The sequence below is a fragment of the Neodiprion pinetum genome, chromosome 1 (genome assembly GCF_021155775.2).
Source record: "Neodiprion pinetum isolate iyNeoPine1 chromosome 1, iyNeoPine1.2, whole genome shotgun sequence".
NCBI classification, from domain to species: Eukaryota; Metazoa; Arthropoda; class Insecta; order Hymenoptera; family Diprionidae; genus Neodiprion; species Neodiprion pinetum.
Genome location: NC_060232.1, coordinates 26,244,758 through 26,266,291, shown reverse-complemented (window position 1 = coordinate 26,266,291; position 21,534 = coordinate 26,244,758). Strand labels below are relative to the sequence as shown.

Below are 21,534 nucleotides of genomic sequence, written 5' to 3'. Positions count from 1 at the left end.
CGTTTTACGGGTTGACGACGTGGTAAATGCGTCTACGTACTAGCTTTGCATGAGCTTTCCTTCTTCAATAAGCTTCTCCACCTAACCGTTCACTAATCGTTCAAACCCAGAGAGCACCTTTAAATAAAGGTCCGTTGACCATCCGCGTTCGATTTCAGCAAAAACTGGTAATCTCCACTCATCGATCTCCGACTATTTAGGGGTAATTTTTATGAAACTCGAAGGGCAGTGCACATTGCCGTTGATTAAACGCGCCGCTTTACACAACGTGCAGGTCCATCGGATGGCCGGATATTTCCACACTGACCGTGCACCGTAGGTGAAACCAAACGGGAATAAATAACCGGGAACATTGCTCCTGTTGTTGGAAAGTCGAGTTGGCAGCGCGAAGCGTCCGAGAGTTTGGAGGAGCCCACTTTGCCCGTCGACGGCCTTTAATTAAGCGGCCAGAATTCGCAGGTCATTAGCGAATCCTGTGTAGGTTCGCAACAGGGTTCGACGCTCGTCATCGAAAAGCCTGGTTATACCAGTTACACGGATTTACCAAAGGCATCGGAATATCCATCAAAGTTCATCAGCTTTTGACTGGCCGGTCACAGCTTTCCTCCTCGTCGGACTTGGACGAAAATCGTGCAACATTCGCAGCTGTCTAATAAAGCTGACTAATTTCCGACGTCAGATGATCCGCATTCAGCAGTCAACAAATACCTAGCGATTTTTACCAATAACAATTTCCTTTTCTCCTCCGCGTTGGAATAACTAATACAATACACTATTCGAGTGTTCGTCGGTGAAAAAAAAAAGGTATTAGGCAAAAGCGTGTAGCGGGAGCGTCTGGGTAATGGTAATTGTATGCAAACTACCGGGATTGGTTTGGTAGGTGCACAGGGGATAATCGGATAATCGGTAGCGATTAATTAGGGGCGAAAGGAGGGTAATTATAAAGGCAAACTGATTCGGGATTTGGCAACGCAAACGCGGATGCTGCCTTGCATGGGGATGTTAGTCGTACCGATGGACGAGTCGTGTAGGTACTGGTAGCCGGTTCTCCAGTATGCAGACCCGCAGTTATATTCCAGGCCTCGCTGCTCTTCGTGGTCTACGTGCACTCCCACGGGATGCTATCGGAAATCTGGGTGCTAACCTCGAACGTGGTTTTCCGGGGACGCCGGTGATCGCGGTGCATCTTGAAGGGTCGCGGATCAGAGCCAGCGAGATAAATTATACGAGCAGCTGAATTTGATAGAATTCTATATTTCTCGAAAATCGGGTATATTTTGGTGAAGGTCGATTGTTTTTGGATCGCCTAATTGAGATATAAAAGAGATTGTTAATACAATATGTTTCGTTACAATAATTTGAGCATATTATCTACCTAATAACCTATTGATTTTTTTCTCAGGTTATAGTTTTTTCACATCGTCAATTGAATATGAAATTAAAACCGCCAAGAGGCAAGGGAACCGGCTGTTCGCGACAGAGGAATGCGAACTCACTTGGAAATAATATTTAATTTCCGCCGGTATAGAATTTGAAGTTTTTTATTTAATTCCTTTCGCAATCTACAATATCACAGCATATACTACGAAAAAAAGATTCAAACAACTTTTAGAATTTCTGCAAGTACCTAACTTTGATTCAGAGCAATAATTCCTCTCCAATAAATACATTTCCATTTGCAGTGTATACGCATATGTTTTGATAAATGATTTTTCTGAGTATGTAGCTATAAAATTAAACATTGATTGTTGATAATTCGATGCCTGAACAAGATTTCGTATATAAATAATGTATCGGTGAAGTAGCTTAAGGACACGAGCCAAGTGATCAGTTTCGTGTTCCCAATAAAAATGTAAAAATTCAGCCATCGATATCTAATCGTTATTTCGTTGCACGGCTACTAAAAGTCTGAGCGAAGTTTAACCTCATCTGAGAATAGTACCCCCAAGACGAAGGGACTGCAAGATAACGGTTCGTCTAATCACACTAAATCAGGCTGATAAAAGTTGGCGGGTGTAACAAGGGAGCAACTCGAAATATCGTAAAGATTAAGATAACTCAATGGCATCAATTACAGGAGAACGTTCGTCATAACGAGAGTATAGAATGAGAGGTACGAGGAAATAATGATGGTTCAGGTAGCGGCGGAGGGTGCAGGAAAACGTGTTTGTGATTATGAAAACGAGAGACCGGAAATAGACGCGCACGAGGAGGGCGATGTACATCCACATACCCGCCGGCCGAGTCAACTCGCTTATCTATCCCATTACACACTCATTAAACACAATAATTTAGGTTACCTGTACGAGCATCGTGATTGGAGGCGGGGCGGCGGGGAGCGGAGGTGGGAAGCTAATCTCAAGACGGGACCGATTATTTCGTTCGCTGCGTGCGCCCTGCGATACGATTTCATCCATCTCATCGATGAGCTAATTTGAACGGCATCTCCTTAACGGGATCATGCAGAATAACTGGCTCGAGCTTACCAAAAAATATTACATCGTGGCCCCTTGAAGTGGTTGGAAAAATTACCAGACTTTCCGTAAGGTAATTACACTTCTATCATGACCAAAATCCGAACTAATGGGTGGGGTATAGAAAATCGAAAACACCAAAAAGTCGACCGAACGAAATCTCTAAAGTCAAACTACCAACAGTTAGAAACGTCGACAGATCATAAATACGCAAAGATGACTTGTAGAAAAATAGATATTGAGAACGCACAAATGTATAAAGAAATTTACGCTGACATTTTTTTTTGAGGATGGCCAAAATTTCTAAGGGCAAAACATTGAATCGCGAAAATACGGAACAGCCAAAAAGTCGACTTTTCAAATGTCAGACTCGCGCCTTTGTCGAAAATCTACGAATCCGAATTTATCAATAACGACTAACCAAAGACTCGAAAGGTCGAAATGTCGAAACCCGCTAAAGACGGAATGGCCAAAGTGCCGAAAGGTTGGATAACGTCGGAAATCCATATATTCTCTGCAACTCCACACGTATCCGATGGCCGGTATCTAATGCCATCTAGCATACGGCTACGTAACTATGCAACCGTACTGAGGCCTTTCGGCTTTCCGACCCTTCTGCATTTTGCGGATCGGAATTATGCTCCTTTCCAACTTTTATCGTAGACAACTAATTTTTTCAGTTTTGCGACTGTTCGAAGTATTATCCGCTCTCAATTTTTAATTTCGGAACTTTCATTTGTCTGTATCTCCACATTCTGTGCGTTGTTCATTCGGAATGCCGTCTGTTCTGAAAATACTTTTGCGGATAAAAAAGCGTTCGGTTAAATGAACTTTTGGGATAACAGTTATTCTACCGGGTGATTTATCGAAAATTCCGACTTCGGTACGCCGATCATTCGTTGTTTTAAAATTCGTATCTCGAAAAATTCGGGTTCTCGACTGGCCGACTTTTTGGTCTTTCGGGATTTTGACCCGCATCCGAACTAATAGTACAAATTCAAGTACATATCTAATAAATAAATATAAATATAAACATAAACAATAAATAAATTGTTCTTAGAATTTTAGTTTCACGTGAGAGAAGCTTTATTCTTCTTCTTCACACACCGCCAAGAAATTCTTTGACTATTTGAACGATTCCCCAAAATTTTCCTGGCTTTCCGGTTTTTCCCGACTAGTGGTCATCACGAATAAGCCGTATTGCACTTGACGACGTGTGATATAATTCGGAGGAATCGGTTGCAAACATCATTATTCAATTGTTTATACTATTAGATCGCACAATTATGCGACTCAATTGGCTTATGCGAGTACAACGACGTGAGGCACATCATACTTTTGCGAGTACTTTGGACAATACTGGATTGAGTTATTACGGGATAGTGTAAATCAAAAACGGCCAACTACGTTTCAAAAATACCATATTATCTCTCATTTCCAACTTAGCACTATCGTAGATCAATCGCAGATGAGAATGAATTTTATTCTCGCTTCTGCATTTGGTTTGATAATCGAAATTATCCTCAGGTGGCACAAAAGTACAATAAAATTGTGTATTGCGTAGACTTCGTGTCAAATTGTTTTTTGGTAAAACTGCATAAGTGTTTCCGCGATAAAAGAAAAAGGTTGCACTTCATTTTCGGAAAAAGATTTTTGGTATTTCACTAACGGCTTTTGTGTCCTTCGAAATCAAGGTGATTGAACGAATTCACAGTGTTTCATTTGAAGCAAAGACCAGATGATGATAGGTAGTTCACCACAATTTGGATGCGGATGAGTGATTGAAAGGATAATTGAATACGTGTGTACGGAGGGTACGTGAAGAACCGGTAGCGGGAAACCCTCTTCGACATTGATGTCGTAAAATAGATACTTCAGTGGCGACAGGAGTAGTTGACGGGATGCGAGAACCGCGTGCATCGAGCCGAATCCATGCAGCAGGTAGGTAAAGGTAACCGGTGGAGTTTGTCATATTTTTAGCGAGTGATTGAACGCGGTTCACTTAGCTGTGAAATTATCAATAAAGGGCAAAGAGGGTGGTGGAGTTACAGGAATGCACGAGGAGGTCAACCGACTGCACTGCAGCAGCAGGAAAAGCAGTGTGTAGCTTCATCGCAGTTTCAAACCCTCACCTTTTCGTTACAGTCTTTACTGCAGCATAAAGTATCCTGCGGCGGAACAGAAGTCACTCATCATCCTCAGGGATCAAAAATTATACGAAGCTGAAGCTAGCAGCCAGAGTTAGCAGCCAAACATGCCAAATTTCTCACATATAAAACTATGCGATACAAATTTATATACATAATCGTAGAAAAGTCTTAGCTTTTTCTATTTTTTGGCCATAACGCCTCATTTTCATCAATGACGGCACGCTTAACTGCCAACTGCCACATTAAAGTTAATAACGTTAACGTAACGAAACATCATGGAATAAATCGTCGTACGATTTTAGAACGACTTTCAAGAAGTTCAAAATATGAACATGTTTTCTTTGTTGTGATTGAGTAACTGAATTTTTTCCGAAACATGTATCGTTAAAGTAACGTTACCAACTTCAACCTCATTTTGGAAGACTATCCATCACCTCTGTCGTGGATTCGAAAATCACGGAGAGGAAAGTCTAAAACCGGAACCCGGAACTCGGAATAATTCGACGCCTCTTCTACCGAGGAAGGAGTTATGCCTCGAGCATCTGAGATACGCGTAATCGCAGGTACCAGGTGGAAACAATTTCGGCAGAGCAATGGCGCCGGGCCGGACTTCGAAGCACTAAATCTCGGATACCCAGCGAGCCTCTCTAACCTTTTGTGAAATTTCATCTCGTAAATCGAGGAGCTAAGACGGCTCGATGAGGAGAGGATTCGACCAACAGATATTCAGGAAACAGAGAATGATCTAAGATTTCACGCGTCGATTGAACGAACCTTGGAAACGTCCGCGAGGAAATGATCCTGAACACTTTTGCCAACTTCACGGCACTGCGTGAAAAGTTGTAAGCGGCAAAAGTGTGACGACGAATGAGAGGAGGAAAAACCTCTTTTGCCTACGAAAACTAAGGGAATGCTTTTCTCGTGACTTGTGCTGATGACTCGAGAATATCGTATTGAAGTTAGTAACGTTATCGTGACGATTCATGCTGAGGAAAAAGCGTTATTTCGCGATAGTGGAATTGTCCAAGATTCAGTAAACCGCAATAAAACAAAACACACTCATATTTTCAAATCTTAGTTCCGTAAAAATCATTGTACAATTGTTAAACTAGTGATTTTGTTCCAAATGTTTCGTTGCGATAACGTTACTAACTTCAACCTCGTTCGAGAATATGAAATGCGAGTTATCATCGCTTTATCAATCTCTCTTACGCAGATAGACTGGAATGTGCAAAAAATCAATGAAACGTATTATGCGAGCGTCATATCATCTGCTTAAGTGAGTACGATTCGGATGTTTTTACACGGGAGTGTGTGCATTTCACGGTTACGAAGTGATTTATAGCAGTACCTCTTCATCCTTCCAATACTTTATCAAGTATAGGACTTGAAGCGAAATGGAAATTTGATAAATGTTGTTTCTTTATTGTACGTTTTCGCCAATGGCTTGATCGATTAACCCGCCAAGTTCGCAATTTTTCAAATACTGCGGGTATCGTTGTACCTCATCGTCTCTTAAACTTTAACGAAAGTATAAAATAAATCTACCACTCTGCTATATACAACCCTTACTCGATTACAAGAATTTCACCAATCAATCGATAAAATCAGCTGCAAGATTCTTCGAGAAGATATAATCAAGGGTCGAAAAAACCGAAGTATAAACTGACTGCGCGAAAAGTCTTGCAGCGACGAATGAACAATCAGTGTTAACCAAGCCGCGTCCAAGATATCTGAGGGTAAAATACCTGAAATCAAAGAAACCAAAAAAATTCCGCAAAAGAAATGAAAAAAAGAAAAAGGCCCCGATCTATTCCTAGTCACCGGTTTCCCGAGACTGACACGCTCGGGGTTGAAAACTCAGCTCGCGTGGTTCGAGGAGGGCGGGGGAAAGTTGCTGGAGGGTTGCCGACGTAGGAAAGGAAGAAACCAGGGCGCAAAGGGGGCGAGGAGGGCGAGGCGGGCGCCTCGGATGACGTCGGTTCTGGTGGACAGAGAAGAGAATCCACCCCTGGCGATCAATACCTCGCCACGCCTCGCGACAGCGGCACCCAAATGCTGACTTCTCCGGCCGCCCGGTTTGCAGCCTCGAGAATGAGCTGAATTCCAAGCCAATGCCAATGCATGCTCTTCGTGCCCCGCACATCGTTCAAGTCCGGTCCATCCGTAAGCGCAATTACGACTTTTCTTCGAGTTGATGCGAGCGCGAGAAGAAGCGACTGACGCAAAAATAATGCTGCTTTCGACTAAATTGGGATATCTTTTTACGCGAAGTTCAATTTCTCATTATTATACACAAATCCAACGAACAGAACCATAATTCACCTATCAAAACACGATCTACAATCGCGATTATCAGTTTTGTAACAAATTAGATTCATTGTTATATATAGACACGAATCGTGCTTCGAAAATTCGTCGTATTTAATTCACGATATATTTTCTTAGCTTAATGATAAATGCTGTACAATAAATTCAAATCCGTTCATCTTTGGGGTCGAAGAAGTTGTGCAAAATCGCAGAATCGGTATACGTGTATCAGAAGTGGTGTGAATATAATTGTTGAATTTCTCGGGAGAATTTGCAAGGAAATTACGAATTCTACTATAGGTGAACCTACAAACTCGGTGGGGAACCACCGCATATTTCTTACAGATGTGTATGCATAAAACTTGACTTCGTCGATTAATAATAAATTGTATTTGCAAATCGGACGTATTACTGTAGTAATTATTTCAAGCGGAAATGAAGGCAGCTCGGGAAGCTTGAAAAGAAATTTTTTATACTAGATTCGAGCTACTATGGTGCACATGCTTTCACTGCTTTTCGAGACAAGGTATCGATAATATCATATTGGCGTTGAAATGGCGACGATTTCTTCCCCCGGTAGGGGCAAAAGTTTATAGAATACAATATACCGAGGAAAGACAGTGAAACAGATTTTCTTACTCCAACATCACTTCATGCCAGTATTATAACATTATAATATTATAATATATGTAATATCGTGCAATTTAGTTTTCTTTCGAAAACTAAACTTGAGTCCTGAAACTCCGTCTGCAGATGGTGACAAATTTTATCCGACAATCTCAAGTATCTATATCTGTGAGATAACAAATACACGTATCAGACAAATAAACACTACGACTTAATATTTTAATAGTGATTTCAAAGACGTTGGATGGTCTCACTTTCCTATGGTAAAAAAAGAAAATTCGGACACCCGGTAGGATGCGGCAGCTAATATTGGCTACCTTGGCTCTTCAAAGGCAACGGAAGATGGCAGCATTTACCGCGAGAGGATTTTCTCCAACCCGAGTACAACACTTTACTCGGAGAGAAATGAATAATAACGGTCATTATCTTTTTATTACGAGGCGTAGAGCCAGCAGTGCGATAAGAAAAGGAATCGTTTAGATAATATATGTACATACCGCAACAAATTTGCGCTACTAATTGTCAGATCGAACGAAATAAACGGGTGTTAAATTCTGCTAATATGTGGTAATCCATTTTTCAATTATAACGGGAGTACAGAGGCTCGTCGTTACGAAATATTTTCGTTTTATACAAATTCTTAAACGATACTTAAAGGATTTAATCGCTGTTATTTCGTTTGCATTATTTTCGAGAATTGATACTCAAAATTCGGGTATTAAGAATGAAAGACCTGGATCTTGAAAAGATTTTCGAGAATTATCGGGGTCTGGAATCGTGTTCGCAATTAATGTGACTGAAGGGCGAAGATCTTATGGGGTAGATATCATACACAAGCGGGCTGGATAAGTTGAATAATAGCGAATAAAACGATGATTAATCCATGTCGCAGGACAGAGTTTATAATAGATTAATTAATCAACTTTGTATCTCAGCATTAAATTTTTCACTCGACAATTTCCGTGATTATTCCTCTTTGCATCAAGGCTAATTATTTTCTACTTAACGCAGTTGAATAATAATAATAATAATAATAATAAAAAAACGCCGGTATGTAAATTAGGAATCTAAAACACCACCGATGTATATAAATAACGTTTGTAAATAAAAAGTGCGACATACCTCACTGACAAAGAATAATCAGCAAGGTATTTTAACGATCCATGAGGCAACGCGACGTTGATACTCCAGAAATCAACTTCGTAACAGTAATTTAGTAACTTCTTGTGATTGATCGATCGAGCAATTGGCTGTCGTCGTCGGTCTCGCGACAAAGGGGAATTAACAAAGTCCGGGAGGATTGAAAACGAGATCATAATACAGAGAGATCGGTTTTCCCAAGGCATTCAAGACTTTTTCAACCTTCGATAGACGCGGCTTCAAAACGAATGTAACGACCATTGAGAAGAGCTCTGAATACGGTGATACAAGGTAAATGATGGTGTAACGAGACGCGATATCGAATAATGGATCATCGTCCTTATAATACAGGAGGATGCCGCAGGAGCCAAGCCAAACACGGGCGAACTAAAATCACCGTTGTAAACACGGTTTAATAACGAGTATAATAGGCAAATCGCGTCCTCCGCAATGCGACCCTCCATGGTGTAAGTGCAGACCATACAGCGACGGATCCATATCGGAACGGATGGCTGCCCCTGAACCAGGCTTCGAATCCACCCGGCAAACAACGAGGTTCAGCCACTGCAGCCATCCAGCCCCCATATCACACCTGTTTGTCCAAATGTATGTTTAATGGTTACCGCTGTGTCGGCAAACAGCCAAATACAGCCCGCCTGCACGCATTATACCGAAATATTAATTAATCCGTATCGCGTTCTGTACAGAGTTTCGATTACAAACTTCTAAGTATGTATAACCGTTTTGTTTTGTTGTACAGTGGGAAATACGAATTGTTGCCTTGTTTCATTGCAATTATCAAAGCCGGAGTCCGGCTTGACTTTTGCAATTCAATTAACGGATCACGAATTTGTTGTTTTTTTTTTTTTTTTTTACTTAAGAATAATACCTGATCAATGATTTGCAGAACGTATAATGTTTCATGCTCAACGAAGCCTATGTTTTGATTCAATCGCAATAAAACCGCAATCAATGGTTGGACAACTTATCATCATAGTATAAAATTTTAAGCTTTGAATCGATGTTGAAAATTGTTAATCATTCATCTTAAGATGTTTAATTTTTGCATCATTTTTCTATTCACTTGCGTTCTACGGCGCGAATATTTCAATAAAACATTACACACCTATAACGTGCTATATAAAATTTTAATCGAAACATCTATAACTTAGAATTCCAATTTGAACTTCTAATCAACTGTTTTTTTTTTTTTTTTTTTATAATTCTAGACCTGAAAAGTACAACGCAAGTATATTCTTAGGTATCGTTATCAAAATAACGTAGCGCAAGCCATTGATCCTAAAATCTGAGCTTATAATTTCACACCTACTTTCATTCCTGTTCCAAATCAATAAAGCCTGGTTTTCTCGTATCTGGATGAATGAAATATATAGCTATAGATACCTTCTGTAGTTCTTTTTATCTATTTTTCGTCTGCACGCCAATGTCTAGGTTCTAGCAATCTACTCAATATGACCGTTTCCTCAGTTCCTTCCTCCCTTTATCTATCCCTCATCTCTCATCACCCATGCACCTAAAACTTGGGATTTTTCGAGTCTAGTGAGCTGCAGCCGATGAATACCAATTTTAAAACGAAGAGGCGCGTACTTCAGCGTCGTGAGATGATCGCAGTCTAGAGGAATGTCGTTACTATATGTATATATATATATATATACACACATATATAGGTCATATCAAGTTTCCTGTTTTGCCATGCGGGATTCTCGGCGAGCTTTAAACCTCAGCGGATGGTAAGTCGAAAAAAAAAATAAATAAAAAATATAAGGACAAGGCGCGTAAATTCCTGCGCGCATATGTCACGTGTTTTGGCGCATGCAACACACATGCGCATATATTTTACGCAATAGATGCACGATACCTGCTTGCTTTGCTTGCTTAGCTCGCTTGCTTGGATCCGTATGTGTAACGCTCCTCCTCTATACATACGTTCACCCGCATCGTGCTGCTTGTGCAGGCAAGTTACATGGACGGATACGTTCCCTCATGCACACCCGTCGCTGCGCAGCAGCCCCATTTAATCCCAATCAATGCCGTTGCGGGGTTGCGAGGGGTGTTGCGGAGGATCAGAGGAAACGGGAGGGCCCGTTTAAAATATTTACGTCATTCGCCGCGGCATTCAGATATTTTACCTTCCTACGTCTAGCTGATTCATGTCGCGATTAAAAGATCCGTTCGTTGTTTTTAATATATCGAACTGTGAATAGTCGAATAATTGTTGCCCCGATCACATGTACGCCAATTAGAAGCATGGGAATTGAATTGTTATTCAAGGGGAATGAATTTATCATCACAACTGTAATCGTACCTGTGTATATTAACGTGTTTCAGAGAAAAATAATTTACGATTCTCCACCGTGCCACCCCTTAAAAAGTTTGTTCAGGTTAAAAGAGAGATTCTGTCGAAAGATAAGCGTTCTACGTTATGCGAAAGACCGCGCTCAATTGGGTTTTCGCTTTTTTTTTTTTTTTTAGATCTTTTTGAATTTGTGAAGAAACATGTTTTAACACTTCGATTATTATTTCTTTCCTGACGTTTATATTCGGACCGAATATCACGATATATAACACAACAATATATCATGCGGGAAATCTTATTCTCCTAGATTGAAAGTTTATATAAAGTTATAACTATTTTATAAGATCGTATTAATAATGAGAAAGTCGCCAGATACACTTCTCAAATATCCAACAGCGAATTAACCATACTTCAAACTTGCAATCAGTATTGCAGATAAATTTTCAAACGTAATTAATCCATAATTGGTTGTAATACGCAGAAATAATGATTTTCGCAATTAGGGTACTCGAGTTTTTCAGAGAAAATTGCCAGTTATGACATTTGCGAAGCAGCGTGTGTAAGATAAAACGATGATAGGATTTCATGAAAAATAAAGCGACAGACACGTGAAATATTACCGAAGACAAAAAATAAAATCGAAGCATGTCGTACTGCGTATAATACGTGGTGAGACGGAGATGTCGAAAATTTATACACCGAATATACGATATAAAGTAGACACAACGTATTTTTAATATCAAAAACAACATATTTCAGCATCTGATATAACGAGATCTTCGACATTGGTTATTCCCCCTTTGGCACGAAGCTACGATATATAACATATCTACACAATCGCCTGTAGAATTGAGCATATATATACATATATACGTATGATATTCGCGTCGGAACAGCTATCAGGAGAGAAGTTTAAATGCAAATTGGTCCATTTAAATATCAGACCAATTACCAGCGGTCGTCCGATCGGGAGCTCGAAATTTCGTTCATTAACGCGAGTGAAAAAAAATAACTTGAATGCGAAAAAGAAAAAAAAAAAAAAAAAATAACAAGGGTAGAGGAGGAATCCTGCGGTTTCAGATATTTATTACTATACACATTACACACGTATGCGAAAGCCAAGTACATAACGAGCTTGCAAAAAACACACATTGAGAATCGGAGGAGGAAATTTACGACTTAATACGATTCGCAGCCGCCTGCGGAGGGGAGAAACGGAAGAAATAACGGAACTGGGATCGATACCCACACAACAGTTTGGATTTTAACGGGTCAACGGATCTCAGATTGTCCAGTGGCATGTTTGGCACATGGGGCTCGGCAAGCTGATAACACCGTGGGAGAAGGGACAATTTCGCTCGCAATCGAACGACGTGCAATTACCTGTAGCCAACGGGGATTCGACGGTTAAATCGCCGATATCGATGAATATGGCGATCGTGTACATCGGTTATAAAATAATAAAACTTTGTTGCAGATGAATTTCTGCATCGACGAATAATAGGATAAACGAGAATAAACGAATATGTCGCCCTTCGGGAAGGTATGGTATCGTTCTTTTACAGGGCCGGGTTATAATCAACGCTGACCTTTGAAACTGCTCCCTAAATTCACTGCATTTTTATGTTTGCACAGCGGTAATTAACGGCGTAGCGGATAAGCCGTTTCTGGTGTAACGAGTAGGCGATGCAAAGCTTGAATATGTTTAAATATATTTATATACATGTATACGCACATATAAATTAAGGTGGACGTTAATTTCCAAGTTATACTTCTCACCCTTGGAATCCATAGGCAATCACGAGAAAACAGTGCGTGGACTACTTCAAATTTTTAGCTTGATTGGAGAAGATGACGAAATCGATTTTGAATTGAAAAAAAAAAACAACACATTTTTTGAGTAAAAAGTGAGTTATTATTCAATTCATTCCATTTGGTCGGAAAAAGGAAAAATCGAAAACGACAAAAAAAACGGAACAATTTCGATAGAAAATGCAGCGTGGTGGTCTCTAAAACGCTTTTCACTGGTCAAATTGATTTCGACACCCTTTCCAATTTCGGGACGATATATGTGAATTTTTTTTTAATTGTCGAACAAAAACGAAAATAAAAAACAAAATAATAGTTTTCTTCTTTCTTACTCGAAAATTGAGATCTTTATTTTTATTAGTTTAAATTTCAAATCGATTTCGGCACTCTTGCCGATCTAGCTAAAAATCTGAAAAACTTCACAAACAATTTTTTCGTCATTATCTATCGTTCCGGGGGTGAGAAGTATATGCTGAAAATTAACGACCATCCTAATATATATTCTAAAATTCATTCATCGGTAATTGTCGTAAAACGCAAATGCCACATATTTCTTTTTATGTACCGGATCTTAGAAAAGTGTTTATAATATACTATTCACTTCGTTCGCGACTGTTACTCTAGACGAAGCCGTTATACACGCTGAAGTACGTAATATTGTTTTGATCACCTGATTTCAAACGAGGCACATAAGGAAAAGGGACAGAAATGATCGATTCTTCGTTACAACCGGCTCAGTTCTTCCAGCAGTGTACGGATTATTATTATTATGTAATGCGGTTCCCGGTGGCATAATTTTTTTACTACATAATGTAGATAAAGAAGCCAAGGGGGTCTCTTTGCAGGTTGATAAAAATGATAATCGGCGTTAACTTTCGAATAATTAAGAATATACTGACCGGTTTCGTTTCATAATTAGCAAGACGGTCAGCTGTTTTTCCACGTTGGTCACTGTGAGAAAGTTTTGGCAAAGCGAAACGAAAAACAGCTTTACAAATAACTGTAGATCGGAAAGAAATTCGATGTTTGAATAGATTTTTGGAAGGATTATGAATTACCGGAAGCGAGTGAATAAAACGAAACAAAATAAGTAAACTTATAGCACAAACACAACCCTGTGTATCAATCGAATTAACAGCTGATCATTCATCAGTGACAGGAAATATCTTGTTACGTATAATCACTTTAGTAATTAATTATCTACAACGCCTTTGAGGCTAAAAATGCGTCGTCAAAGATTCGTTTAGATGGAATTTCATTACTCTGTTAGACGGTGTAAAAATGTGCAATAAATTCATGCACATAACGCGATGACCATAATAGAGTATATCATGACTATAACACCTACGTACTCGTCGGCATCGATCGTCAATTTCACACTTAATTCTGAACAAGAAATTCCGGCATAGTGTAAAGGAAAGCCTAACATACATATACTGCAATATATTCTTATAAATTCATGGGAAAATAATATCCATATGTATATATTTTGTACGTATTTTCCGTGTTTCGATTACGCACTATTATAGAAGTTTTCCCTTTTCACGAGTTTAAGTAATAACATAGCTACCATGTGAATTATATTATTCGAGGCTGAAGCTGGCAGCCAGAATTATCAGCCAAACGTTTCAATATTCATTCGAATAAGGTAATGAAATCCGAAGTCAAAAATTTGTGAAATATCATCGACCCCCCGATACATTTATAGAATTATGAGGATAAAACTGAACTGAATTTTTCTATTTGCAAAAAGTTTACCACGTTTGGCAGCAAACTCTGCTCGCTAGCTTCTTCAACTTCAGTCGTTTTATCGTTCGACAGAAAAAATTTGAAAAAATTTGCCAATACATTACATATGCTAATGAAACACACCGTCGCCTGTAAAGGCAATCCAGAAAAATGAAATGCTGCTCATTCTTTACGAGCAATAAGAGGAAAGAGTAAAATTATGCAACGAGTAAACCGAGTACGTAAAAGACCGCAGATTGTACATATGATATACAATGACTCGCAAGGATTGTGTACCACACGAAATGCGAGCCGGAACCTGAGTGCGTATACATCCACATAATCTTGACGAAAGAAAAAGCGATAAAAAAAAAAAAAATGATTACATCGTCAAAACAAGAGAAGCGTGCAGAGAATAACGGACGATGGAAGAAATGAATATTTATATTCAAATGCGATGTGAATTCTCTGCTTAACCTTCGTCGGAATTGAATTCAAGGTGTCCGTACGCATGTTGCACCTAATCTGACACTTCGTCCCGGCGGCATCGTCGCGTCCGAAGTGAGAAACGATTAGGAGACCGTGTAGCAAAGAAGAGTCAAGAGAGAGAGAGAGAGAGAGGGGGAGGGGGATGCAGGGTGATAGAGGAGGCGAAACAGGGAGTCGACATGTGCGAAGGTGGCGCCTGGCGAGGTTATGGCTCGACATTGACGTTCGATTTCGGGCCGCCGGGCGTACGAGAGGGAATCGGGCATGCGGTCGAAAATTGGGTAAACAGCGTACGAGGCTTTCGGTAAATGGCCGGAGGATTTAGCGCTGCCAGAATTTGAGGTTAACCTGTCAGCGCAGCGGTGCGGATCAATGCTACCACCTGCGGAAGCGGGGAGTAAAGAAAAAAAAAAGAACAACGGTTTAATTCCGGTTACTCACCGCGACGAGTGTTGAGTACGGACCACTCCCCAGGTACGGAAACTCGGGCACGTGACAGAGGCAAATTTTCTTCCGTCCGTGTTGCGGCGGTGCCGAAGAAAATCGTCGCCGTACGGTGGCAGAGAATAGCCGAGGAGCCGGCGGTTCTAAGAGCAAAACATCGTCGCGCCACTCGGCGCAGGAAACTGAAAACTCGCGAATAGGAGGAACGACACTCGCAACAAACACACCGCGATGACGTCACACCACCAGCGGCAACATGGATCCCTCGAGTCTCGAGCCGAGCCTCGTATAACCTCGAATCTCGATTCACGGCCACCCGCCGATTATCTCTCCGCCGACCGTCGCTGCCTGGCTTTTACCGCGATTCAAAGTATTTAAACCACTCGCACGCGTTCACTCGACTACGACCCTTCCTTCCCTCGGTAATCCGCGAATAACCTTGACTTCTGACAGACAGCAAGACCGCCGAACTTCGGGTTCCCAGTCCTGTCAGTGACTAGCGCTGACTAGCGCAGACGATCAACGACGAGGCTGCTCTCCTAAGGCGTAGGCGAACCGACGCGCATATTCGACCATATTATACCGCCGGACAACTTTCGAAGGCGTCTTGATGCGAGGCTTCGTACACGATCCTGGATCGGTCTCGATTGCTGTCGGTATCGACGATTTTTTATACTTTATAAACGGTTAATACACCAGGTAAGTGTATCAGAGAATTTTTCGGACGCTGGGCACGCGCCGAGCGCGAATTTCAAACTGCTAATATTGACGATCTTGATTTTGATGTTGATCTATCAAGGATTGGAGATTATTTCTAGATTCTTATTTTATATTTTTGTAGTAATAGAAAGGAATAAATGCTTTGGATACTATCGGGTTTCTCTTGTACTAGTAAAATAATTTGAATATGATTATACCTGATATTTTCTCACTCATCACGGTGCTAAAAGAGCCGATCGAATGTAAACAACGGTTCTAATGATTCGCAGACGAAAGAGCGTCATGGCAACATCGGCTTACGTGTCACGGATCAACCAGATTGACGCGTCTCAACTTGATAAGGAAATTTACCACATCCTACGGCAGCAGACTGCCGAGATATCGAAGTTGTGCACACCTGGAACGATTGGGAAATGGCAGCCAGAAATTAACGCCTTGTTGAAAGTGGTCGTATGGAATTATTCTCTCAGAAACGGAAACTCTACCTTCGGGCAGCAGCTGTTGAACCTCCACTACGATAAATATAACAAGAAAAAGGCGATTCTTTATATTATTCTTAGCGTTGTGCCCGGTTATCTTCAGGAGAAGATGATCGATAATAGACTGATTGGTAGTATGGAGAGGGGAAACCAAATTCGTCGATTCCTCGATTGGATATCTACAACTGTTCGATTACTGACTTTTGTCAATATTTTGGTTTTTCTGAACCAAGGAAATCAGCCTAACATCATCGAAAGAGTACTGGGAATATACAATCGGCCGACAACGACGCAACGGCCAAGAAACATCGGTTACTCTTATATGACGAGAGAGTTATTGTGGCACAGTTTGATTGAATTATTCACTATCGGCCTACCGATGGTGAATGTTCACCTTATCAAGCAGAGGATCAAGCGAATCTGGTGGACGAGGAAAATTATTGGCAGATCTGTCGCCCCCAAATTGGAGTTCGACACAAAATGTCCGGAATGTGATCAGAGTCCTAATCTACCGAGGCACGCAGGATGCGAACATATTTTCTGCTACTACTGTATGAAGGCACGTTTCACTGTCGACAACTGCTTCGAGTGTCCTTCCTGTGGAGTGGAATTACACTCAGCACGAATGAGGACTGCTTGACTTCTAGACCATTGCTCCACAGTCTATATTTCTGTGCTAAATATATCTGTACATATGTATATGCATTGGAACAAGGATAATAATTCAGATATTTTAAAGCAAACAGAGTCTCGTTACTCAAAATTAACATTGAGTGCGTCAGCTATGAGTGTCAAGTTTTTCAGTACAATCAAAATAAGTTTTATTCTTTCGAAGGACAGCGATACTTTCTCCAGGTTGAGAGACATTTATAGCTCTTGAAATCCTACAGTGTTTGCTTGTATTTCTTCACTCCGAAAATGTGATTAGTATAGTATAATATAGTGTTTATTGGTGCTTTCTTGTACAGAATATGGCCACTGCACTAGGCAATGTGATTAGAAGCTTGCGGCACGTAGCGCTATCTAACGGCAAACTTTTGCAACATAAAACGTCACATGGGCAGATAATTCGACTGCGTTAGATTGTTAACTTGGAGCATATTGCTCTAACGTCGGTACGTTAGAATTCACGCATACCGTTGACTGATATATATATATATTTTCAGTCAACGTTAGGTTGTAGTAGATATTGCTATTCTTTGAATACCCGCAGAGGGAATGTGACCACATCTACTTTTGATACAAATATCGTGTTTGCTTGATGCAGCTAGCACTTGTGTGTTACATATTACTAATTGTAAGATGAACATTGTTATTGCACTTACGAGTTTTGTATTGTCGTGAATTTCAAGCAATTTTGTATTTTATGCAAATTCTGCTGATGATGTAACAAAAAAAAAAAATACACTCCAAGAGAATGTTCTTCAACGAGGTCAAGAAATTTCATTTCTATTGTCTATTGAAATAGTGCACATGCATTGATCCGATACTTATGTTCGACCAGTGATTTGAAATAAATTTTCTAGTCATATTATATTGTACATTATTCCCAAAATTATCTAACCTAATAAACACCGGATATAAATATAAGGTTTGTAAAAATAAATGTAAATCAGAACTGGCAAATCTGCGTGAGTCAGAGCTGAGCTACAAACGAGTTGTTAGCATGAGTATTACTGAATATACAAACAATTTTAAAAAGTAAAGTGAACAAATAGCTTGTTATACTTGGCGACACCCCTAGAACAATTAAAAATGTACAACTTATAATAAGAAGAAGCCGAGCAATAAGACGGGTTTGTTTTGTCTGCAACAAATAAAAAAAAAAGGATTGACACTCGTAAACCAGAATAAAGAGATTCGGTGATTCTTATGTCTTTTTCAATACCAAAGATTTTCTATGAGTTTCGTAGTGGACGGAAAAGTATTTCAAAAGTTACGAGTAATAGTTTACATGGAACTGTGAAATTTCTCATTCATACGTACAGCATAACGTGGCGGTATGAACGGTTAAAGTTATACGGTCGGTATTACGATACTGTTTCGGCAAAGTATCAATGCATAAGTTGAAACAGAAGTATTTCAAATCATCATATATGAACTTACTCTCGCGTACAATGTTTGCCTGTCCGTCCCTACTTCAAATCTAGCCGCTTGTCCGTGTCGCGACTCAAAACAAATCTGCTTTGTATCTACGTCCTATTCTCTATACTGTTGCGAAATCATATCCGTATATCATCAATGTGTATTTTCGCCTGTAAATCGTCAGTTATCGTTCTCTTCTCTTGCGATACAGATCGCATCACCTCTGTATCTTCCTCGAATAAAGGATCTTTAATTGGTAATCAATTATTATAAGCATCCCGCTTCCTCGCTATAGCCATCTATCAACAATTCGTGGATCCCACATCCAACGATCCAGTATCTATTGTCATCTCTCCAAACAGACAGGCAACGCATCGTTGAATTCTTACCTTGGATGAATATGCTTCAAAAATATTGGCCGGTAGTACGGAGCTCACATATCATGTCAGGAATTGTAATAAATGGTAGACCGAAATATACTCCTTGAGAAAAAGTCGTCAACTGAGGTTATAAACAACACGCGTAACAATTGAAGATCGCGCTCGAGTGCGCAGCAGTGCCTAGCGCAGGGTGAGCAAATAACTTGCTGCACCGCGAACTTGGAACCGAATTCTCGTCACTGTGTGATTATTTGTCAATATATCTTCTGAACCAGTGCACCACCCACTATGAAATTTGCAGACAACCTTTCGCATTGAAGAAGACACGCTGTGTATAAACTGTAGCCCATTCGACTTAGAAAGGTCGATCAGCTCGATCATCCCCGTGAGAAGGAGCGTAACCGCGTCCACCGCCAACCACCCCCAACTACCTCCGATCATCTCCAACTACCGTCAACCACCTTCGTCCTCCTCGTCCCCCTCCTCCTTCTCCTCCTCCTCCTCCTCCACCCCCTCGTCGTCCTCGGCATCCTCGTCTTCCATGACCACCTCCGTTCACCTCCTACCACCTAAATGTGTGTTAAAGTACACTCGAAGTTTTAAGAAGCTTCGTCCTCTCTCTCCCCATTGAAAAAAAAAATCGCCGTCAATCACCTTTTTAGGTCTTTAAATCAGGACACTGCGTTAAATACTGTCTCATATAAGGAGCATCCATTTCATCTCGATCAAAATTAGCGCATCCGTGATGTATTACGGTTACTCTGAATTTTTTTCCATCCGAACACTTTTCGAAAACAATTCTGCTTCTCTACCCAACGTAGATACTTCACTTGCGACTAGCTAAAACAGCGTTCTGATTCTATGCCTACGAAAATTCAAGATCGAGAGAGCAAATGAAAAGTTTTCGGAATAATTATGAATATTAATGTTATGGAATACATCGAGCGCGTGTCGAATAGAATCCCATTTCGAAATGAATGATTCTTCTACTTTTATATCATGGCCGTATTATTGTAGATAATCTAGTTTGTTTCCTAGAAAATTATAAAATATATAGTATATATCACGTATTAATCCTAAACGGATCACATATATTAATATCGTACATGAACCGCATATGCAGAAGTATTTGGTTGACCTATAATCTCCCAATAATTGAGTCATTATTAGTTATACTTTCTTTTGTTGAATTTTCTGTTTCTTCCCAACCCGTGGCCCTCCCTCCCGGAGCCCGAAGCTGGGAAAATACGCCAAACCAAAGCCTACCTACACGAGAGGAAAGTATCGCAGAGACTACGCCTCTACCGTGTAGCATCTATTGACGAAATATTGTGCCGAATCGACTATCGACGGAGCGGGAAACTGCAACAACAATATCATGGATCGTCAATACCCTTACAACTTCATTTCTACCTCAATTAAGGAGGTTGGCGATGAAAATTAGAATGTGGTCACTAGACGGACTCTTAATACAACTTTTTTTTCATTCGTCTCCTAATTTAGTTCCGAATAAATGAAAAAAATTCTATTCCGAGAGGAAGAAGTACTTCTAAGGATCAACCTTTGCCCATTAGAATAATATGGGATTCTGGCATATTCTGATTTCAAGTTTTTTTCAAATCCCGGAGATATTCAAAAAATTTGACAAGCGTCACAATCTACTTTACATTAGTGACATACTTGGAAAAAATGTTCATTGGCTCCTCGTGAAATATTTTATGTTATTTTAAAAGCATGTGTAAAAGCGAAAAAAAAAATTCTACCAAAAATAGGATTTTCATGAATTGGGGAAGAATTTTCATTACATCCTTAACGATTTCAAACGATTTGACGTTATTCTCATCAATTCCCATACTATTTAAGTATTTCCGAAGTCGCGAGGGGTGGGGGCAGAAGGCGGGGATTGCGAGCAGAGCGAGCACGGAATTTGAAATTAATGATATTCGAGATCAAATATTGTAGCTTATAAACGTATTAAATTAATTTATGCCCAATGTCTGGCGATGTCACAATAAATGAATGGAAAGTATTGATTTTTGGCTCGGGTGCCTCCTCCAAATAGTATTATTTTTAAAATAGCAACATTGCCTCGGATGCTCTTTCTCTTCTTCATAAACTTTTGTACCTTGTTCTTTTACCAAATGTGAAAAATTTGCTACGCGTCATTCAGATTAAATCCTTTGAAATCAACTGCCTTTTTTCTACGTTGAGACATGTGGATACATAACATCTAAAATTGGACACATAAAATAGGATATTTTATTAAAACAAGTATGTGTAACTCTGTATTCAGAGTTGGTGAGAATGAGAATAATAATTGAAATTATCCAACAGTAATTTCCACTGGCTGCACTCAGTGCGCACTAAGTGTTAAGTTTAATC

General features: G+C 40.0%; 2 protein-coding genes across 9 annotated transcripts in view; one reads left to right on the top strand and one right to left on the bottom strand.

The window, feature by feature from the left end:
• The window catches only part of bsk (mitogen-activated protein kinase dJNK), a 153,887-nt gene extending 138,219 nt beyond the window's left edge, over nucleotides 1-15,668 (bottom strand). For 7 of the 8 annotated variants that reach the window (XM_046608875.2, XM_046608877.2, XM_046608876.2 and 4 more), the window contains exon 1: nucleotides 15,486-15,668. The gene's annotated coding sequence lies outside the window, so the exon portion shown is untranslated. The remainder of the gene's footprint in view (nucleotides 1-15,485) is intronic. The other variant, XM_046608889.2, reaches the window with a different exon arrangement.
• A 55-nt stretch (nucleotides 15,669-15,723) lies between these two features.
• Nucleotides 15,724-18,221, top strand: Pex2 (peroxin 2). The gene is made up of 3 exons (XM_046608892.1): nucleotides 15,724-15,858; nucleotides 15,942-16,187; nucleotides 16,478-18,221. Exon 3 carries the CDS (start codon nucleotides 16,491-16,493, stop codon nucleotides 17,325-17,327), a length of 837 nt encoding a protein of 278 aa, XP_046464848.1. The 5' UTR covers nucleotides 15,724-15,858; nucleotides 15,942-16,187; nucleotides 16,478-16,490; the 3' UTR covers nucleotides 17,328-18,221.
• The last annotated feature ends 3,313 nt before the right edge of the window (nucleotides 18,222-21,534 follow it).